The sequence below is a fragment of the Odontesthes bonariensis genome, chromosome 8, assembly GCF_027942865.1.
Source record: "Odontesthes bonariensis isolate fOdoBon6 chromosome 8, fOdoBon6.hap1, whole genome shotgun sequence".
NCBI lineage: Eukaryota > Metazoa > Chordata > Actinopteri > Atheriniformes > Atherinopsidae > Odontesthes > Odontesthes bonariensis.
Genome location: NC_134513.1, coordinates 13,143,404 through 13,165,710, shown reverse-complemented (window position 1 = coordinate 13,165,710; position 22,307 = coordinate 13,143,404). Strand labels below are relative to the sequence as shown.

At 40.7% G+C, this 22,307-nt stretch overlaps 2 protein-coding genes across 25 annotated transcripts in view; one reads left to right on the top strand and one right to left on the bottom strand.

Annotated features, from left to right (window-relative positions):
* Positions 1 to 74: 74 nt before the first annotated feature.
* Positions 75 to 14,353, bottom strand: dcp1b (decapping mRNA 1B). Its single transcript, XM_075471786.1, has 11 exons — positions 13,952 to 14,353; positions 13,037 to 13,077; positions 12,521 to 12,648; positions 5,759 to 5,825; positions 5,252 to 5,426; positions 4,895 to 4,993; positions 3,819 to 4,599; positions 3,673 to 3,723; positions 2,323 to 2,552; positions 2,024 to 2,236; positions 75 to 1,833 (listed from the first exon to the last, which is right to left on the bottom strand). The coding sequence occupies exons 1-11, from the start codon at positions 14,102 to 14,104 to the stop codon at positions 1,756 to 1,758; spliced, it is 2,016 nt and encodes a 671-aa protein (XP_075327901.1). The 5' UTR covers positions 14,105 to 14,353; the 3' UTR covers positions 75 to 1,755.
* The window catches only part of cacna1c (calcium channel, voltage-dependent, L type, alpha 1C subunit), a 202,583-nt gene continuing 188,689 nt past the window's right edge, over positions 8,414 to 22,307 (top strand). For 21 of the 24 annotated variants that reach the window (XM_075471782.1, XM_075471781.1, XM_075471771.1 and 18 more), the window contains exon 1: positions 8,414 to 9,694. In XM_075471782.1, coding sequence (XP_075327897.1) covers positions 9,571 to 9,694 — 124 coding nt within the window. In that variant the 5' untranslated portion in view covers positions 8,414 to 9,570. Of the gene's footprint in view, positions 9,695 to 20,247; positions 21,179 to 22,307 lie in introns of those variants that run through there. The other 3 variants (XM_075471775.1, XM_075471784.1, XM_075471764.1) reach the window with 2 other exon arrangements.

The following is a 22,307-nucleotide window of genomic DNA, read 5'->3' as shown; positions in this document are numbered from 1 at the left end:
GCCTGTGGTTTCATCAAACCTGAAAAATAATAATCATGACATCACTCATTTGAAGACAGTCAGCAACAACAGCGGTGGTTTTACAATATTTAATAGCCAATTAAAATATATCTTCCAGACAAAAGGAAACAAAAGAAAACGCGGGTGGAAAGGCTTCTTGGAACATCACAGAGTTTCATAAGATCTCGAATGTTGACAGACAAATGTTTCGATGGAATTTTCTGAAACTAAATAAAAAACGATTTGACAAATAACTTAAAAATGATGACATTTGCTTAAACTGTGGATGTGTCTTTATTCGTAACAAGCTGGTTATTTGTATTATTAGCGCAAAAACATTGTTCTTTTTTTTGGAGTACAAAAATAGGAAAAAAATACCTCTTTTTTATTTTTTCATTCAACATATTCTCTGTCTTTGTTGCTGATGCTGACCAGGTTTAAGTGCACCGGCTAAAGGCAAACCACACATCCGAACACGGACTAAACGAGATGTTCGTACCAAAACAAATCATCTGCTTTCTTTTAAACTAACAAACTGACACTGAAAGAGTACATTACATTTCATACAATGGAGTTAGAGTTGTTTAACATTGCCCTGAAAATGCTTTTCATTTAAAAAGGTCTGCCTCACATTAATAAAGTTTTCTTTCTATTTTTTTATTTTTTATTTATTTTTTTAAACGAGCCTGAGAACTCTAACCAGTTATTACAGGATACGTGAAATACCTTGTCGGTTGTTGTCCTTTTGACGACCGTTAATTTACCAGATTTTTCCGTATGCTGGAAACAATGAAAACCCTTTTGGAGAAGCTGAAACAAAAATCCCTTTTAGACTAACCGAAAAAAAACCAAATCAGCTGTGAGGTAGTAGTGCTGGTCGACATTTTTCCCATATTATCAAGCTGGACCGATCCCAAGTTATTTCCTTTCTTCGTCAAAACTGAATGAGTAAAACCAACAAAGCGATGGTTATGTTACAAAGTGCAGTAAAAGTCAGCCAAGTCCTCTCCTATACAACTGTAAAGTACACATTAAAAACATAAGAGGATAATATCTTGCTGCAGCCTCACTCATCCTCTTAAATAACATGCACCATCTGCACTCATAAATGACATTATGTCTCTTGAAAAATTGTTGTACAATAAAAAGCAACAGAGAAATCACATATAAGACAAGGTATGATTCAAATGATCACTTTAAAGCATGGTGGGCAAGAACTTAAAAGGCTTAAAACCAAGTTTGAGCATGTCCTTTGCAGAGGTTTCAGACTTTTTTTAAGGGCCAGAACGCTGGCTGTCGGCAGGAAAGGGAGTAGAAATAAAATATGATAAAACAAAAGGTTGCTGCACTTAAACTGAAACGAAAACGGCGCCGGTTACCATTACAATTTTGCCGGTTACCATCACAAACATCTTGGAAAAACTGACGGTGAAGCATGTTTTGTCTTCTCTGAAAATAGATGGGCTACATTTCTAAACCACATTAGGGCAACATTTACGCAACATTCGATTTGAGCCAGGATGAAAAGCAGGAATAAAAAATTTAAAAAAAAGTTGGGAAAAAATATACTGAGAAATTTGCTTTTATCCTCCCTTTTGTTTTTTGTTTTTTTTTGGCATCTACAAACTTGATTAAGAGTGAAGTTTAGGTTGACGGTACACAGGAGATACAGTGAGGTTCATTTTGGAGGAGGAAGAATTTCATCCATATTAGTTGTCGGAATATGCCTTTGGACAGAGTGTGCAGAAACAGTCATCAGTACTTGCTGTTGGAGTCTTTAGCAAAGCGGCTGACGTACGCATCATAGATAGAGTCCAGGAATGAGTTGTCAGTCTGAAATACACAAGTAAGCAACTTAGAACTGGATGCTTTTGTTCACACATCTTTGTGGATCATCACATCCAGTGTACTTTTCCCGTAACTGAAAACTGAAGCCCTCATTAGATCACAATGTAAAAAAACAACAAATGTCAAGTGTGAGGTGATAGACCAAAAATGTACTAGACAAATTCAGCAGTTTTACCTGGATCAGATGCAGAAGCGTGGCTTGAAGATGGCTTCTAGAAAGGACTCCGACCTCCTGCTGCAGCGATGGTCGGGACAGGGTTGACGGGGCAGGACAGCTGTCCTGAGCAACCGCTGGCAAGCCACAACTAGGCTTCGTCTGTATGAACACGTTTGGAGAAAGGAGCAGAGTGGGGGCCACGGTAGCTGGTATCCGCTGGGGGGAGATGACCTGCACAGATAGGGAAAGTTATCAGAACTGTTATCAGTGGCTATATCTAGATCCACTGGTGCCGACTGCTAAAGTTAATGCTTTACCTGAAATTGAAGTGCAGCTTTTTGACCTGCGGTGGTTGTGGTCAGGGTTGAGACTGTGCCGAGAGATATGCTTGCATCCTGATTTTGGGTGGGCCCCAGGAATCGAGGTGCTAGACCTGGATGAGGTCTAGGTGGCTGGTGACAAGTCAGGCTTTGTTCCTGCTGGACCAGCTGAAGCTTTTGTAGCAGCTCGTGAGGCGACACCACCCCTTGCATCTGGGGAGAAAGACCTGGAGACAAGAGAGAGGAAAGGATCAAATTATTAGATTCATTTATAGAGCACACAAAAAACCCAAAAAAGGAATCTTTCTCGAGAAAAATGAGGATTTACAGAAAGAAATAGGGAGAAAGAGATACACGCTTACGTCAAATACCTGTAAGAGTACTGAATTAATCGTTGACCCACAGATGCAATCTGACATTTTTGAGTGCAGCAAAAATAACAAAATTCAGACAATTGAGCAGTCAGCAGAAACTGCAGTTGGAGCTTAAATGTAGCTGTATATTTTCCTGGGGTTTGCACTGCATGAAATGCTGAGTAGCCTACAATTTATCATGATCAAAACACAAACGTTTCATATGCTGATCGGTCGGAATTAAAGAAGAAAAATGGGTTTCTCTTGTACCCGTTTTTTTCTGCTTTTGGCTTTTACAAAAGACAAGATCCAGGCAAAAAGTCAATGAATTTAGTTCTTCTGTGCTTGTTAATTCATTGTGACTGGAGGTCCCATTGAACCAAATAGGTCTTTAGCAAGTGAGACCTTGTAGCTGTCAATTAAGTATCTGATAGAAGCCAGAAACTACTGTAACAGCCAAGTTACATGTTGGTAACAGCAGCATTGAAGATGAGCCAAATCAATCAGCGACTATTCTAGCTTGCTTTGGCATGTTAGTAATCAAAGCAGTTGATATTTTAGAAGGAGAAGAAGGAGAAGCTGTGTTGGATGAGTTACCACCCAGGTCAAATGAGTAGTTCTCATTTGCCACCACCGGCCACTCAGTCACCAGCACAGGCTGGTCATCGGACAGGTCAGCAGCTGGCCTCAGCATGGCAATGACCTCAAACTATGTCCCTTTCACTGCGCCAAAGTGTTTTTTTGGAGGAAGAGCAGATTCCAAAATCAGGCAAAAAAAGAGTCACAGTTTTGTCTTAGTTCACTATTGCAATAAGAGGCATTGTGTTTTATGGTGTATTTTACAAAGAGACATGGCAGCATTAAAGAAAAATGTGAATTATCTTGAGAAATGTCCAGAGGTTCTCTCAGATCCATTCATGTTTAATTGTTGCAAAATGGAAGCTGTGTAACTAAAATTTGTGTAATGGAAAATGGAAACTGACTTCTAACATACCATGTAAAGGCAGAATGCCTTGGTCCTGAGCCAGCTGAGATGGCAGAAAACCTGATAAAGCATTGAAAATATCATAAAAATTCAATTATTAAATATTTGGTTATTTTGCTTATTTGAGAATATTGAAACCAAAATACATATCACACCTGTTCCCAGTGCAGTTGAAGCTGTCAGGCTGTTGTGCAGAGATCCTGCCTGAGACTTAAAAAGGCTGAAGAGCAGCTGCTGGTTTTGCTGTGCTTGAAGGTGGGAACATGACATGGAATCTGCCATTACAGACTTGGAGGGGAAGTGAGGGCTCTGCTGCAGAGGAGCAGGGTTGGAGCAACAGGGTGGAGCAGAGAAGGACGTGGCGAGTGGAGGAGGTGCATGGATTTGCAAAAGTCTCTTTATTGGGTCAGGTTGAAGCTGCTGCTGCTGGTGATGAAGGTGGTGCTGCTGCTGATGCTGCTGATGGTACAGATGATGGTGGTGGTGGTGATGATCAAGTGGCAGCCCGTTGTCACACAGCCGGTTCTCAGGGGACTCTGACACTGTGTGAAGAGTTCCGCCTACGCCCTTCTGTCCCTGCATGAGCTTTGCGATGGCCGGGCAGTGCTGCGGTTGGCCGGGCACTTCCTGATGGGCAGGGTTGGGACTCTGCAGTACGGCCACAACATTTTTGCCCTCCTCCCCTGCAGGTCTGACACCTCTATCTGAACTCCCAGTGAGAGCCACGTTCCCACCAGTGGAGGGGACACTTCTGCCAGAGTTTACGGCATCGTCGTAGGTCAGTGTGCGGGCGACGGGAGGGCGAGCGACTTTCCCTGTTGATGTGGGAGCAGTCACAGGAGGGACCGGGTCAAATTTAGAGGGGTGGTGATGCTGGTGCTGAGAACCAAACAGGGAGGCCAAGGAGAGAGGCTTGGGCTCTGTGGCCTCACTATCCTGGATGAGACAAAAGAAAACCAGCACAAACAAAGGGGCAGCCATGAGATGAAAACTAAAAGAACTTTGGTCAAAATGTTTTCACACAATAATAAAACATTAAAGTTAAGAAATGGCACTGAAATGGCAATCATTTTTTATTGATCTTTAATCACCTTGTCTTATATACCCAATATAAGACAGGTGTATCTTAAAAAAACATATATAAAACACCTGTAAATAAATAAAACGCAATGTTTAATTTAGACTTGTGCTCTATCCTACCGAGGACTGACATCGGAGATAGATGTTATACCTGAGAGTTTGGTTTCACTGGTATTGGTTTGATCAGGTTTGGGTTTCCACATAAAACACTGCTGCCACCAATCTCCTTTGGCTCCGAGGTAGACTTTTCCTGAGAGAGACATAAAGGAAGAAGACAAAAATGAGACGCATATACAGAGACATAATTACAAAATAAGAGATTTTTGGAAACATCCCAGACAAAAAAAACCCAGAGAAAATACAACATTATACATAACTTATAGAAGACTTATAGAAGATCTAAGGTAATTCTGGGTATCTTACTACTCAGACTGAAGACACATCAATCGAAAATCTTGGATTTCATGGTTTCATTTTCACTAAACAGGACTCTTTAGTGTTCCTATACCTTGTCATACTCTGTACGCGCTTTGGTCAACATCTGGAGAATGTCCACCCCCTTTGCCTCACTATTTCCTCGTCCTCTTCCTCCTCCTCCTTCTCCACCAGCTTCTACTCCTCCTCTCCCTGGGGACAACCAGCCACCCTGGGACTGAGCAAAGATCTGCTCCTGCTGTGTCAGACTGCGCAAAAAAAAACAAAACAGTAACACATTCAGATCACAGATATATAAAGGGATATGGACTATGTGACTGAGCTTGAATTGAATGAATCCACATCTAAATTGGTTGATGAATCAGAAATAATAGCTCAAAGTCAATCTTTATATATGTAACTTGGTAAACAACTAAAATAATCAAATAGTCTGTGTAGAATTTCCTTCGGGCCTTTTCATCTACAGTATATTTTGCCACATTAAGATAAATTTATGTCAACAGTGAGGCGTAATGTTCTTCATTTCAAATTTCAATTTCTTTCATTGAAAATATTATCCTTCCATTATATATTTACTTACGTCCTCATCCTCTGGGCGATGCGTTGACAGTCCTGTTTATCATAGAACCAAATCCCATGGATAACCACTGGAAGAGGAAGACAGAGAAGACTTAAGGCACTGAACTTTTGAACACATTACGTAATAATAAAAAAAACAACGTAATGTTGTGGTGTGCAGTGATCTTGTAGAAAAAAGAATTAATAAATCAAGTTATTGAATCTGCGTGTTCGGGTCTGAGATGTGCTCCCCGGTAAGGTCACCAGACAACAAAATGAGGATACTGACCGACCATACGCTCACAATCAAATAAATGCACAGACATGCAGTAGCTCAATTTTGCTGCTATGACATCAGAGCAGACAACTGATATGTAATTATTAGCCTTGCTGGGTCAAAACCAAGGGTTTAAAATGAGTCATTTCCCAACCGAGCCATTGGGAACAGAAGCCAGGAACATTATGCAATGAAACATGGGCCCCAGGAGTCTGCTGAACTGCAGAAATATTATTAGAAAGAGAGGAAAAAGACACTTAAATGGTTCAGTCACAGTGTTACACAGCAGTTTGTGAGTGGGTTCCACTACATTAAAAGCGAGTTTGACTTATTTCCTGTATGCTTTTTATCATCTGCATGCGGAGAGAGCATCGCCGCACAATTAAATAATTCCAGTAAGTGGGGAGAGATGCGATAAATTACATATCCACATGATAAACTAATAAAATATTAAAGGAGACACATCATGCCCCTTTTAATCACAAAGTGACACCGTTTCCTGAGATTTTCATGAAATGTCAGTGACATGCTTTAGTACATCAATTCCTTTTTTAAACACAAATTTATTCAGATCATCATATGTTAGGGCTTAGAGTGGCCTATTCAGTGTATGGTAAATAGTCAGGGAGCTAACACTGGTAAAAGAGTCAGTCATCAAACTGGCCAAACCAAAGACAGAGTAAGCTAACAGCAAGCCAGCCAGTTAAAATATGCTAATTAAAAACCACATAGAGACTTCTCCATTGCATACGGGCTACAGAAGCTCAGAGCTTAAATCACGCTCCATTCCTTTGTGCTTTCAGTTCTTAGAGACCAACATTAAAATATTTTCTTTTTTGGACAATTTCTTACTAAAATAACACGTTTGTTTTAGTATTGGCTACTCACTGTACAGTGCTGTGTCCGAGACAAACAACTTTCAATTGGCTAAAAAAAAAAAAAAAAAACAAACAAAAAAAAAAAAAAAACAAAACAAAACAAAAAAAAAAACAAGAAGAAGTACACCAACATGAAGTCAGGAAAAAAGCTTCAATAGATTTAGTACTGGTAGAGCATTATCAGGTCATTTCTTTCCTCATTCAGGTACTTTATAAGACTACTGATAAGAATGTTATAGCAAAGCAACAAGAGCGAAATAATTCCAACTCCCCATTTCCAAGGTATAGCAAATGAATGCAGCCTGATTTGAAGCGGAAGGCTGGATAATTTTACTCTGAGCTGATATTTTTTAACCAAGGGAGACCTAAACAAAGTGTGTGTTGTGTTTTATGCAAGATTTTGAGCTAGTATATTTGCTTTAAAAATGTGCTCTTTATTTTTAATGTGTCCCCTTTAATACCGGTCTAAATATAAGCATGTGAGCCTTGAGTAAAATATAAACACCGAGGGAAAAAATAGAAATTAGAGACTAAAAGTATTAGATGAAAATAGTGCAGATATGAGCGAGCATTCATTTTGAGCAGCACTAAAGAATTACTGAAATCCAATGTTGACACTCAGACCTCAACAAGACAGCAGCTGATCATTTGAAAGGATGAGGTGAATCCCAAATAAAATAAAAAGGAAAGGCGTTGAAGACAGGAGATATATACATATATATATCTATATATAGATATATATATATATGTAAAAAGACTTATTAATGAACACAAATCTAAGTGAGGACTACACTTAAGTGGTGGGTATCGTGACCACACATACAACAAACATTCCCACACAGATGGACAGACCACGGAGGTCAATGTGGATGAGGGGAACAGACAGGGAGGGGGAGGCAGAGACACAGAGTTAAGTTGAGCCTGGGAAAATCTGCCCTGTACCAAATAAGTAACTACAGTGGGAGACTGACTGGTGGAGCCAGAGCCACTTAGCGCTCAGATGAGATGACACTGTTTGACAGAAACAGAGCGACACAAACACAGTTCAAGCCAGACAGCGGGAAAATTGAGGAAAAGAGATATTAAGAAGTGAGGTGTGTCGGAGAGGAGATTTTAAAATCCATCAAAACAGGAACATGTTGTTCTAAGAGCTCTTGAGCTTGAAAAAAAATGCTGAGCTGAAAAGCAAAAAGACAGCTAGATAAGAATCTGTGACATTTTAGACAAATTCCCAGACCTGCTCCATCTCAGCCACACACAAAGAGAAATACAGAAGATGAAAGTCGAGACAAAAGGTGGGTAAGGTGCGTCTAATAGATCCCCACAGTTCCACCAGCAAACAATCACGTGTCAGTTATCCTGACCTGTAGGAAATCTAGAGTCTCCTTTTCATCCAGACAGTAGGGGACAGAAAGAGTGAGACTGATAGAGGGAAGGCGGGGGGGCGGACTACAACCAGTAGCAACACCAAAAACAGCACCGAAGAGAAGAGAGGAGGAGCTCCAGTGTGGCCACTGGTCATTGAAGGAGAGGGGCAGGGAGACAGAGGGACATTTGAAATGTATGCCTCAAGCCAAGATCCAAATCATCACGACTGGGAACTCAACTAATTGGTCATGTGGGAAGATAACTTCATCCGGATCATCAGAATTTAAGTTCAGGACGACTACAAAGACGACGGATGACTTCAAAACCACAGAAGACTCCCAAAACAGAGGCTTTTCTATCTAGTTTACACAAGCCATAACGGAAAACCCTGTAATAACCTACCCAGTGACATCTGCAAGTGACTTAAACATTCTGGGACAAGGACAGACCAGGCAAAAGAGTGAGCACGTAGGACGATTGCTGAACAATTACTTTCTAACCATCCATCATAGGAAACAGTCTGTTTAACAAGATTTACAGCTGATGTAGAACATTTTGCTACATTTAAAATACTGACGTTTTAATGTGCTTTGACAAAACCGTACCTGTGCTGTGCCGTTAGCCAAACTGTACCACAGAGACTACTCTGACTACTTTTCAAATTTTGTCATTTAGTTAGAAATGCAGACATTTTTTTATACAGCAGTGCTGGCCAAGATGGATTATGAGAAGTTTTCCTTCTGTATGAGATCACATTTGTGAAGAAAACTCACAGCATCTGTCATGACAACCAGCTTTGTGACTCTTTTATCCTGTACGCAGTTTCTGGAAGTTTATCAGGAGTGAGTGCTCTTGCAGTAAAACACATCCTTGCTTGGAATTACTGTCGTAAGAGAAGAGCCTTCAATTACTTTGTTTGTAGGAATGGAATTCGTGACATTGGAGGAGGAGTAAATTCTGAGATTTACAGCCTTATGAAACATTCAGCAAAGAAGACGTTATTGTAACAACTTCCCAACTCCTGCCTGAGCCTTAACTACAGGTATCTTTTGCCACTGAGGCCCAGATCTGAAGAGGCAGCACCACAACGCCTGTGAAAGCTGTGTGTGCACCATTTGAGTCAACTCAAAGGACATTTTTACGGTGCCATCCGTGCACATTCATCTTCAAGGAAGAAACAACTTATCGGACAGATTGTCGCATCATCTTTGATTTGGCATCTTTTTTAAATAACTGGAGCTGCGATTAAAGATCAATCTAAGCAAGTTGTGGATAGACTGAAAGGGGCGAACAGCTCCAGACTGTGAAGCCATGCTGAGAAGTCTGTTTCACCGGAAACCTAAACATGAGAGGCTGGAGGAGGAACCTGAAGTCAGATTTAAGGGCTTGTTGGTGTCAGAGAAAGACCTGGGATATACATATGTCCAACCAGGAGGTAAGACAGTCTCTACATTGATAGCTAGAAGATTAAAGTTAAGCAGAGACCTACTGTTAACTACATCAAGATTATCTAAGAAGTGAGCTGCAAATATCAGTTAAGCTTAAATCATCACAAGTGTTGATGTAAGGGCTGATCATGCTGAACATCTGAAAGGGATAAATGGCACAGAAAGCCAGCTATACTGCATATAGATTGCAAACCAAATTGTGTTTACCATAGGCTCAAGATAAATCCAGACTGTGCAGGATTTAAGGTGTTCATAAATATCCTTCAGCAACAGACACAAATCAAGGCAGTTCTACTGAGGTAGGGGAAACTGATACAGAACTGTAATCGCTCAAAGACAGGAATGTCAAAAGCCTCCTTCAGGCTCCCGCGGACAGGGATATCACGTCTTGCTCAGACTAAACTTCTCTTCCCTGAATCTTGCCCTGTTCTGTGGTATATCTCCACCATTTATTTTTAGCCCAGCGTGCCACTTTGTGCCAACTGCCATTCCAGGAAGTTACAGCAGCACAGAGGGCTACATGTTTGTGTAATGATAAGACTCCACGACCCCTCCACCAAGAGGTCATAATGCACTGAGATTGGCAGCCATGCTAACAACTTACAAATCTGATGTTAGCCAATGAAAACACATTTTCTGTGACCTATAATGCCTCCCTGTGCACATCATCCTGTAAATGCTCAGTAAATGTTAGTTTACTGGTGCTCTGATTGGTGGGTGGGTTGGTTGGGGTGTATGTGTGCTTTGGATACAGCTTAGATAATCTGAGGTGATGTTTTTCTGTTCATGCGCATGACTCTGTGCCTTATTTTATAATCCAAAAGGCTCAACCTTGTCACAGATGTGCATGCTTAGAATTAAATTTCAGGCACAGCAATCCAACTAAATCAAAGCAAGTATGGCGATAAAAATCACTCTAATTACAACCATTATTCATATTTCCTTTTTTGGGTGTTTTATTATCCTTCTTTAATCAGAGCATTCAGTTGGAGCTACCATTAGGTTTGACCATTAGGTTTGCTATGTATCCACCCCCTCTTTAACTCAGATAACCCATGCTCATACTTCAGTTTTAACAGAGGAAATAGTCATCAACTGTGTTGTGATTACTGGTTTTGTGTACTTTAAGGTTTCTTTCCTTTCCACGAAAAAATGAGTCAGCCTCACATATAAAATTCATTACCCATTACGGATGCTCTGACCAGAGGCAAGCACTATCACATATCATCTTTAATGAGCCATTTGCACCTTCAAAGCAGGTGCAAAAGGTCTGAAGAGGACTCTGAGGAACGTCTGCCATACACGTTATTCCGCTGAGACTCAAGGATGTTTATTAATGACTATGTGTCATTAAAGAAAAATAGCGCAAGCATCAAAGCAGGCATAAGGAATCCATTGATCCCACGTGGCTTTTACTCAGCTTGATGGAGAGTCCAATATAGAGAGGCGGGTGGAGGGAGTCTATGTGTGTCAGCGGCTTCTGAGTAAGTGTGTGTTTAGGTTATCAGTGACTGTTGTGGTGTATCTAATCTGCACAGGCTGCTTTTGTAGTGCTGTCAGACTCTCGTCCCACAGGCACACTTAGCAATGTGATTGTGTGCGAGAGAACCATATGTAGGTCTCAGAGAGAGTCTGGGCTGATAAAATTCACTAAAATACCTTTTGCTTAGCTCCATAAATGGAACTACTGGTCCCCACTCAAAATGATCTACATATTGCCCTTTCATAATCTTTTATCTAACTTCCTCCCTGAACCTGTTTTTTTAGACGTGATCACAATTCAGAGTCACAAGAACATTATCTTATTTAGCTTCTAAAGAGCCAGCGGAGTAGCCAAAAGTAACAACCAGGAAAAAAAAAAAACACTTTTCAATCAGATCAAAGCCATTTGGGACTAATATCGAAATTGCTTGGATGCTTTTATTGTTGTGTTATAGAAAATAATGAAGCTGGAGAGCAGCAGTTTAAATTTAAAGGATAAGACCGGTTTTTTGACATTGGGCCCTTGATTTCACATTATAACATGATGTTCTACTCACCCCTGCTTGTTGTTGGTCATTTGGAGCTGTTCCGAAGATATTCGCGAGGCGTCCGGCTGCTCTCTTGAGATATTCGGCCATGAAACGGTTTCCTATGGGCAAGCTTATACAGGTACAAACTATGCTGTTTATAATTTATTAATTACTCTACACCAGCACTGATAACGTGGAGGTGCGTCGCTTACTTAAAAAAATCCGGGTTACTAATTTTGAATTTTAGCCGAATGAATAAATAGGCAGCAGGTCTGTGGGCTGCCTGTGGCAGTAGCACGACGATGACGTCAGTAACACCCACTTTACGACAAAAAAATCAAAATTACAATAACCCGGATTTTTTTAAGTAAGCGACGCACCTCCACGTTATCAGTGCTAGTGTAGAGTAATTAATAAATTATAAACAGCATAGTTTGTACCTGTATAAGCTTGCCCATAGGAAACCGTTTCATGGCCGAATATCTCAAGAGAGCAGCCAGACGCCTCGCGAATATCTTCGGAACAGCTCCAAATGACAAACAACAAGCAGGGGTGAGTAGAACATCATGCTATAATGTGAAATCAAGGGCCCAATGTCAAAAAACCGGTCTTATCCTTTAAACTATGATGTGGGATTTAGGTGCTGATATCTGCGACTCAGTAGTTCACAGAATATCTAACAGAAACATTCTAAAAGTACAATAAATAAGCGATTACAGTGTTGAGAACAAATTACATTAGTAGCAGGCAAACATACTAAGTTTGCGGGCGTGTTGGTATCTGTGTTGCTGTTTGCCTTACGTCGTGCATTGCGGTACAGCAGGAAGGGGTCCTGGAGCTGAAAGTCCAGGTCCTTTGTGATCGGCTCGGTCAGATTCTCCATGTTGAGTCGGTTCATAATTGTGAATCCATGCCTGGGAGATGCCTGCCTGAAATTCAAAGAGGGTTCAGCACATTGAAAAAAAAGAAAAGAAAATTGAGAATCCATAAGAAGACTGAGAAAAAAAAACTCACTTGAACTGCTATAGTGGCCATTACACTCAGTTTTTAAATTGTATTAAATAGCCTACCAGTTGTGGATGGTGGTGTCAATACCTAAAAAAAGTCTTGTTTTACAAAAATCAAGATTCCCAAATACAAAATAATGCAAAACAAAAACAAATCCAAATGGGACAAAAGAATAATTGTGGAAAAACTAATGATTCTGACAACAAGTGTCTCCAACAGTGAATATGGATGGCAATGTAACCATTAGGGGTGACTTCTCTGTGAGAATGTGATATGTGGAATATTAAGCTCATCCAAAAATTGCATTACCTTGTGTAGATAAAAAGGGTGCCTTCAACTTCTGTCTTCTCCTGAAAAACAGACGAAAAACCAACCACGTCAAAAATCAGGTGTACCAAACCCATCCCTCTTGTGTATTTGAGCTGCACCGCGTTTATAAAACCATAATATAAGATATCACTTTATCAGTAAAGCACTTTAAAAACAGCAGCAAGACCGACCCAAGTGAAGACTTCTTGACCCAAAGACACACAGCCCAAAGGTAAAAGATACAGAAATACACGAGAACTTTAGTATCAAATAAGGTCACAGTCAACATCTCACACAGTGAGCTAAGGCCAGGGAGTAAAAGTGTGCTTTTAAACGAGAAGAAGCCTGCCTAACGTGCACTGGCAAATCGTCCCGCAGTTTTTGGAGCAACAGCTGCAAAACCTCCATCACCTCCGAGTTTGTAACGCGTTTTTGGGAACAAGTAAAAGCCTCTGGTGTGCTCACCTGAGAAGGCGAGACGGGACATATGGATGCAGCAATTCGAGCAGATAAAATGGGGCAGGTCCATTAAAAGACTTCAAAACAAATAAGAGAAGTTTAAAGTGAACCCAAAAGCCAATATTAAAACTGCCCACAACATTTCTTCGACAAGAAGGTTCTTCCTGAACTGCACAACGTTACCAGCTGAGTAAATAAAATGAGCCAAACTTTTTTAAGGAGACAGCGGTTATCTCTGTCATTGTGTGGCGCTATACTACAGCGAATTAAAATAAAATATTTTGAACACCTAATTTCTTATAAAAAAAAATACGTTCTCAAATCCCCAATTACAACAGTGTTCAGTATTCTGATAAGACTTAGGTAAATCTGCGGTGACAAAGCGCGCCCATCAGAGTGAAAGACGAAGCTAAGCTAAGATAGCACACGGCATCTTTCACCAAACTTCAGACTCACCCATTCATTTGCCCTGTTGTTATAAGTGTACAGTGCGACTTGGCTGGCCACGTCCACAATCGTATTTATGTAAGGGTCCTGTCTTTGCAGGGCAGCCAAACTTATGTCCAGTCCTTTAGCGGTAAGGCAGCTACCTACAGAAGTCGCTGACATTGTTAACACTGAGAACTGAGCTAGCTAGCTAGCACAACTAGCTTCTGCGTCAAGAAACTCACAGGAAGATTTATGAACAAACTAAAACCACCGGCGATGGGGTAGAGACACATATATCGGTAGATGGACAGTAGCCCGTTTGGTAGTTAAGGATTTGCAAATGTAAGAATTTCAACAGTTATGGAACGCTAACTTCCATGAGTGAGTTTAAAAACGGCCATGTTTAGCCGGGGAGATTGTAAACAACTTAGACCTGAGTAGTCGCACTACGAGCTCAGAGATATTCTCGGTACATAGAAAAATCGATAGAAAGTTCCTGTTGACAAGCCTGGAATTTTTTGGTTATCATTATTATTATTATTATTTCGGCAACAAAATCAAAAACATGAAACAATACAGTATAATATATAATATACATGGACATTCTTGTCTGAAGTTTATGTATTTACGTATTTGTGTGAGTATGCCTGCATTCGTCATCGATATTTATATTATTAAGTTTTTCTTTTTCGACCTTTTTTTTTCAATCAGCAAAACACACCAAATTTACTTTTGTACCGCTGTTTTTGTAACCCTAATCTGATGCTGGCGATGACTATATTTAGCTTGTAAGAACATTTCACTGTTTTCTATATTTTAATTTAAAAATGACTATTTTATTTTTTTCAAACTTTTGTTTTCTTGTCGTGTCGCCAAAGCACCTGATGCATCTGTTTTCTGTTGTCTGTGGAAAAACAGTATGACTTGCCAGGCTCTGATGCTGACTGACGGGTTCAACTCCACAGTCACAGTTCTCATTCAATCCACTGGGGGGCATTAAAAGAATTAATAAAACACTCCTCATCTCTCTTGCTTGAATTCACTTCATGAGCCAGAGGTGATCTAAATGCATAGCAAGACTACATAAGGGTGCATTTTAAACTAACAGCTAAACAAGTTGACCTCTACAGAATAATAGTGATTGCCAATGACGGTTAGAAATATTATGCAGGTATATTAAATTATTCTAAATTTGTTTAAATAAGTTTTGCTCTGTTGGTCCTGATTCAGACAGCTTTGCGTCAACATCATCTACAGTACGCAAAGCTGACGCTGTAGGCTTTGGAAATGTGATGCATCCTTCCTGAAATTAATTCTCAAGGACAAAGCAGTAGTCTTTACAGGTACAGGACGGAAATCAGTGCCAGCAATATCCATATCAGACAATAGCAAATGGGGCACCTGACGATAAGTCGTCATACTAGTCCAACATATTTTGCTCTGTGGGAAGGACAGTTTACTAATTGGTGCTTGAAAGTTTGCGAAGTTTGTCAGATGAAAATATTGTACTCAGTCATTTATTTATAGAGAAAAAGGATCCAATGATGCATCACTTCTAGTAGCAAAAGCAGGAGATCCACTTGGATTAGTAGTTAACTCAGATTTGAGTCAGATCTTCTGGATTACAGATGATTCTGATGACTTCAGGAACACGAGAACAGATGAAGAATGAAGGTTGGGAAAGGTTACAAGGCCAACTTTAGGAGATTGGACTGCACCACTCTACGGTCAGACTGCTACATCTCAAGCTCACCAACAGTGAATTTTGAACAAAAACATGACATTTCATCATCTGCAGTTTGTTCAAGATCAGAAGCCAGATGTCTGCTGAATAAATGTTTTGTGAACAAATCAAACCCAAATTAAACTATTTTGTCTTACGTGGGAATTAAGCGAAAGTAATAAATACTGTATCACACCTGTGAAACAGAGTGGAAGTTGTACATCTTAAGGAAAAGCGGTTCATAAGTCGTTCCATCAAAGTAGTTCTGCAAAAAAAATCCAGCATGTCTGCCCCTTCATCAACATGAAAAATACTTTTTTATGATTCAATATCAGCCTGTTTGTTTATTTATTACTATGTCAGGGGTGAGCCTGTGTGTGTCTCTGTATTTCGGGGTTTATCTGTCTATTTGTCAGCGTGGTTTTTATGTGTTTGTTTGGGGGAGGGTGTGAGCTTGTAAATAACGGAACTAATGAGTTACCCATCAGCAGATCAATACTGTCAATAAGCATTCAGTGAAGATTGAGTGTTTTTTATCGGCCTCACAGGCTCAAAGACAGAATTTAGCCTGTGGGCAGCTTTTTGTAATTTAACAAAGGAAGAGTAGGCATTGCTCTTGACAGTAATATGCTGTCATTTCAGTTTACACATAAAAAAAAAACTCACTTTTACAATACATGTGTTGTAAGTAGAGAAGCTATATATTTTTCTTGATTATGTTATGGGTGGCTTAGGGGAAATACATCATTCTATAACTGGAAGATATGGATAGATAGCTTGCCTGAGGTGCTCCATCTGAGTTTTTAACGCCAGGCAGAGCTCCAGACGATGGAAACAATAAGTCCCATCTGATTTTGAATCCAGGAACTTCACATATACTCTATAATGCATTCAATCAAATATAATTAATATGTTACTTTATAGTATGTAATAAATATAATAACACAGTCAATAGTGGAAGAAGTATTCGGATTATTCAGTAAAAAAAAAGTCAATTAAAAGTAAAAAAGTAAAACTCCTTGTGCCCCTAAACAGGAAAATGAGAATATTACCACCATGAAAGGCAAGAAAAGGAAAAATGTTCAAATGGGTGACAAAGACAGAGAAAATGGATCATCTCACTTCTTTTAGATAATGTTTTGTGGGAAATCTGACGGCGCAGGTGTTAGAAATGGAAGATGATTCCAATCATGCAACGCTAGAACAAGCAGTAGCACTTGAATCTCTTAGATATCTTAAATGTAACTCTGTGTGTGCACTCATTTTTGCCAGAAGCCAGAAACCAAGATGGAAGGAAGTCACAAATGAAATCTTCAACAATTTGTTGCGACATTATCCATAGTGTAAAATCTTCATATCAGTTATAGGTGGTTACAAAAAGTTGTGAAGTAATTTATACATATTTCTCATTGGGATGCAGTAGTCATTAGTAAGGTAGCCTAAAAATGACATATTGAAAGAAAAATACAACCTAAAACATGTATCGTGCTGGTCTAGTTGTACCTAATTATTTACCTAAAATACAATATACATATTTTTTCATGCATTCTCAACAAGGTAAAAAGTGAGCATACTGACATTTTAAGTCAGATCAATATATCAAACGGAATTGGCAATGAACTGACAAACGTCTAAAATACAAATTTACGCAGCTGAATAAAGAAGCTGTCTACTTCCGTGTGGAAATTCTCTTTGGGCCGACCATCAGGTTGCTGGTTTCCCACATGGGACTCCAGCATTTGAATGTTTGTCTGATTCCCAGAGACCAACTGGGCTTTAGAGTCACACACACTCACACACATACAAAGGGGTTTGGAACTGCAAATATAGATGAGACCGAAATAGAACTGATACTCCATGTGCAGGCGGGATTACAGAGGACATTTGTGCATGTGTGTCTGCGTGTTTGTGTGTCCCCTGGGCAGAAGTATCTGTTCCCACGACCTGCCCTCTGTCCATTCTTCCTTCTCTCAGTCTTTCCTGTCCGTCTATCTCCCATTCACTGGCTAGCATAACCAAACAGAGGCTAGTCTGGGGAGATTCAGTCTCTCATTGCCTATGTGTCTCATGACTACCACACTGGTGATGACAATGATCTGCAGCATTAGAAATAAGTTGAGGAGTAAAGTACAAATTTGAAGACATTTTACTCCAGTATGATTAATCTAACAGAATCTGTTACATTTTACATTTGTCACATTTATCAAATGCACGAGTTATGAACTTTCCCATTTTACCAACTGATTTTGTATACGCAACTGCCTGAGGCCCCCAAACTGTCAAATTAGTTAATTAGTTAAATTGATAGAGATTACAGTCACAGATTTATCTTGTGACTCCCTGAGAGTTTATCTTGTGACTGTTTGGAGACCTTGTCTTCATATCGGGAACATTAGATAGGACAGATACAACTGGCTCCACCTTGATCAGCTTTAATAATAAAATTATACTTATGCACTGATGTATCAGAATTATGTATGCATGATACAGTAATATGGCAGTCAAAGGAATCGTTGTTTCTGTAGATGAAGTACTTACACGCAACTGAATGGTTGTCTTTCCTTAACAATTAGCTACTGTCGCCTTGAGAGGCAAAACTTAACTATATATCCTAATTATAACACAATAATATTTTGTAAAAATAACTGTTGGAACAAACAGTATTTCAGCAGTGCCTAAGGGTTTGCTTTAAAGAAACTGTTACTTCTTTGATGTATCACTGTATCATTAGACTGTTAGTTCTGATACATCAGTGCATAAGTAGAATTTTAATATTAAAGCTGCTCAAAATTGATTCAGTTTTTTCTGTTTCCTAAACGGTCCATTGTTCCCAGTCTTGACATTAAGCAGCATGCAATATAATACTCTGGGAGTGTTTCCATTCATTCATCAGTGCCAGTAACAATCCTTTCCCCTTCAAATACAATATATTAATATAACATCTGCATCACAAAACACTAAAGATACTTTTGAAAAAGGCAATTCAATTGTCAGAGGTCTTCAATAGAATCATTTCTGTGTTGCCTCCCTGTCTTTACTATGTCTACGGTGACACATTTGGACAAAAAGCTTTAAACTATTACTGAATGGTGGGTGGTGATTTTGCACTACGGCACTGAATAAATGAATACAGGCTGGGTTGAGTCATCTGATTCACCTCCTGATTATAGCCTGCAGTGAGATTGACATGAGGCCTGCACATTGTGAACTTCGTTTTCAGTGTCAAAGACAATTATATGGGAAGGCCAGTGCCATGATTAGAAACTGGAAATGCTGTTACTGTCCATAGTACATCATGGTGCATTACTGAGCCCATTTATTCTGTTAAGTTAAGCCTTGCTATGCATTTTTTTTTACACATTTTACATTGTATATAAGATATTAAAGCAAAACTTGTGTTTTCAAAGTATATGCATCAGAAGATTGGACTTTAAATCTAAATGGAAAAGGTCCTTAGAGTGGACTATTTTCTTTATTGTATCAAACAGACAGGTGATAGGAAACAGCTCAGTCTGAGAACTGCTTGCAGCTCAGTTTTAGCAAGCAGCTCTATCCGAAAGCCCCTGTGAAAGACGGAGCCAAGCCGACTCAATGTCATCAAAGCCTGGTGGAAAGCTATTTAGTTAAGAGCTGATGTTGTTGACTTTGTTTGACATTTTACTCCAAAATGAGTTTCAGTTCATTGTTGTCTTACCTAAGAAAAGTGCCCATGTCTCCAGAAAATGACCTAGCTTGCCTCAAGGGCCAAGAAAGATTTGTTTCTGATTATGGAGAGCAATGTCGAAATATACTTCACTCTCCTGAGAGGCAAAAGGAGAGAGAAAAACCATAATCAAATTCTGATAATCTTTTTTTTGTTGTTGTTGTACTGTAGATAAAAGGGGTCACATGCAGCCTTTGAGCACTGACCTTCCTGAGGCAGTCTTCTCTGTGAGCTTTGAGCCCGCCTATAGAGTACATAATCAGCATCCTTGCGGTTTCTTCCTGTTTGAGGGAGCCATGAAATGATAAGAGCTTGAGTCATGAAAGAGTTGACAAACCAGTTATTTGGTGACCGTGTAAACACAGACTGGGCCAAGGAAAAGAATGAAGCTGAAAGAGTCCAGATGTGAAGGGACTATGGACCAATGAGATGCACAGGTCTCCGATCTGTTTGTTCCTGTGCAAATTAGAGTCTTTGCAGGGTTTGAGGCTGCTATGGATCATTATCCCACTTTATTTCCCTCACACACACACACACACACACACTTTCCCTCCTTGTCTGTGTTGCACACACTCATAGGTTTCAACAATTTCCGTGTAACACCTTTTATGAAGCTCTGTTAAAAGAAAAAAAATGTTATCATTTCGTGGGCCCCCTTTCTTCTGACCACACACTTCATAATATCATCATCCTCATCATCACCGTCATCGTCCTCATCTGGATCCCAGCCGCCGGTTCCCCACTATTGCCTTCACAGTTTCCCTTCTTCCCTCCCTTCTTTCTCTCTGGCACACAGCGCGCACACACACACATCTGGAAACAGTCAAAGCGTCTACATGCACTGGGAGGGGGGCTACCTCTCGCTCTCGTTCTCTCTCTCGGTATCACTGCAGAGCTGAGCTGCAGGAGCAGCAGAGGCAGAGAGAAGAGAGAGCTCCAACTCCCGATCAGTAAGACAGACTGGCAGACAGACAGACAGACTGACTCACAGACACACACAGCCGGACCATCATGGACCGGATCAGGGCAGAGAAACCAATCTCCGGATGAGACAGGACGGGCTGGCTTCTGTTATTTAGGGGGAGTCTGCCTTAGATACGTGGAATAACCGACAACCTTTTGGGAGATTTAACCCCGTGCTACCCGTGATGGAATATCTACACTCTTCTCGTTTCCTAATGTTTCTCCTCTTCTCTTCCTCCTCCTTTTCTTCCTCCATCACCTCCACCTCCTCTTCTTCTTCATCCTCTCACATTTTGACACGCTGCTGAAGATGCGCACGAATGCGTCTTTTGCGCACTTCCATTGAGACCGCTACTGACAGCGCCCGTGCTCGTAACATTTTGAAACCTTTTTTTACTTCCTTTCCAACGTCAAGGGAGTGAGGAGGAAGAAAGAGAAAAGGCGAAAGGTGTGAATTGAATTGAACGCGGTGCTGGTCTCATGTTTCTCTCCTAGGGCCCGGATGTACCGAGGGATGCACCGGTGCGTTTTCCCAACCGGTTCCGCCGAAAGCTCCCTCTTTTTTCTCGCCTTCACCTCCATCATGGGGATTAGGTAATATTCACTCCATCAGAAGAGACCCTCCCCATAAACAGAAATAACGGAATACCCAAAAACTGTCCGTGTCAGACAGCTCTGTCCTCTTCCCCCCCTTTCTTTGATTTCTTTATTTTTGGGGAGCTTTTTTTCCTCTAGTTATTTCCCTCCTCCTCTCCAGCTTTTGCCTCTCTTTCCATTCACCTATAGGGATAACGCCAGACTACATATATGGTAAATGAAAGCAAAAACATGTACATCCCGGAGGACACCCTTGAGAACCATCAAGGTATGTGGTGTCTTTTTTCCCCTCTTAAATAACTAACAAACATCTAAGTGTGCAAGAAGAAGAGAAGCCAGGGTGGGAGGGAGGGAGGGAGAGGAATATGATGGTCTCGAAATGGAGATGGGATGGGGAAAGAGGAGGGGGGAGTGAGAGGGGAAAAGCAGAGGGGTGTTAGCTCTTTCCTCATTTCAACAGATGGACACATGGAGTTCTCACTTTTCCTCTGTTTGCCGTTTGTTGTCAGCAAGTGAACTTGTGCCGTGACAAGGCTGCAGGTAGCCGCGTCCACATCGGATGAGGCCTTGTTATTGCTTGGTTCAGTCCACACTTGTGGGTTTGACAGGCCTGTCCATCGGAGAACTGTGGCATAACGGGTGGGCAGTGGTCATGTTTAGCCAACAGGCAGTCGTAGGCGGGATCATTATTATTAGAGACACATTTCCAGTGGGAAACGACCGCATGTGGCGTGCGCACAAATTATTTTGACAGATCTTGGATCCCTTAAGATTTTCGATTTGAGAATAAACTAAAAAGCAGTTGTGATATTGTTTGTGTTGAGCAAATGAACACATAATGGTTGCCAAGGATTTTTTATATCCGCAGGGCTCCTGCATAGATGACAAGTGGCAGTAGGGGGGCCTGCAGGACTTATTTGTCTGCTGAGAATTGGGTTGATGATGAGCTATTTTTGGGATGGCAGTGAGGACAGCAGGTTGTTCCGCACAAGATACGACCCAACTTCAGCATTACGACTTTCGAAGTGTTTAGAAAGCAACACCAACAAAGGGTGAATCGAAATTCAGCGCTGTGGTATGTTTTACAGTGTGGAAAGGATCTGTTTGCATTGCGCAGTATTACGCGTTGCTCCTTCCACCCACGTTGCAGAGAGCAAAGCCCAGCAACGCATTCGTGTACGTCCAGTCCAGCCATTCAGTTCAGAAAGGGGTTATTCGCTCAGTCAGTATCATCACCCTCATAAACATCATCATCGTCGGTATCGTCGTCCTCATCAACCACCTCCATCACAACCACAGACCTCTGCCTTGGCGACAGGTTCCATAGCAACAGGGGATAGGAGAGGGATGGCGGTGTATGTGTGTGTGGGTGTGCGTGTATGTTCGTGCATCTGTGT

What these genes read in the sequence shown, in the direction of transcription:
- dcp1b (XM_075471786.1), bottom strand. Translation starts at nt 14,104, where the DNA reads ATGTCAGCGACTTCTGTAGGTAGCTGCCTTACCGCTAAAGGACTGGAC. An exon ending in ACAACAGGGCAAATGAATGG is followed by an intron (nt 13,078 to 13,951) that starts GTGAGTCTGAAG and finishes TCTGTTTTTCAG; the next exon opens with GAGAAGACAGAAGTTGAAGG. An exon ending in AAGCTGCACTTCAATTTCAG is followed by an intron (nt 2,237 to 2,322) that starts GTAAAGCATTAA and finishes CTATCTGTGCAG; the next exon opens with GTCATCTCCCCCCAGCGGAT.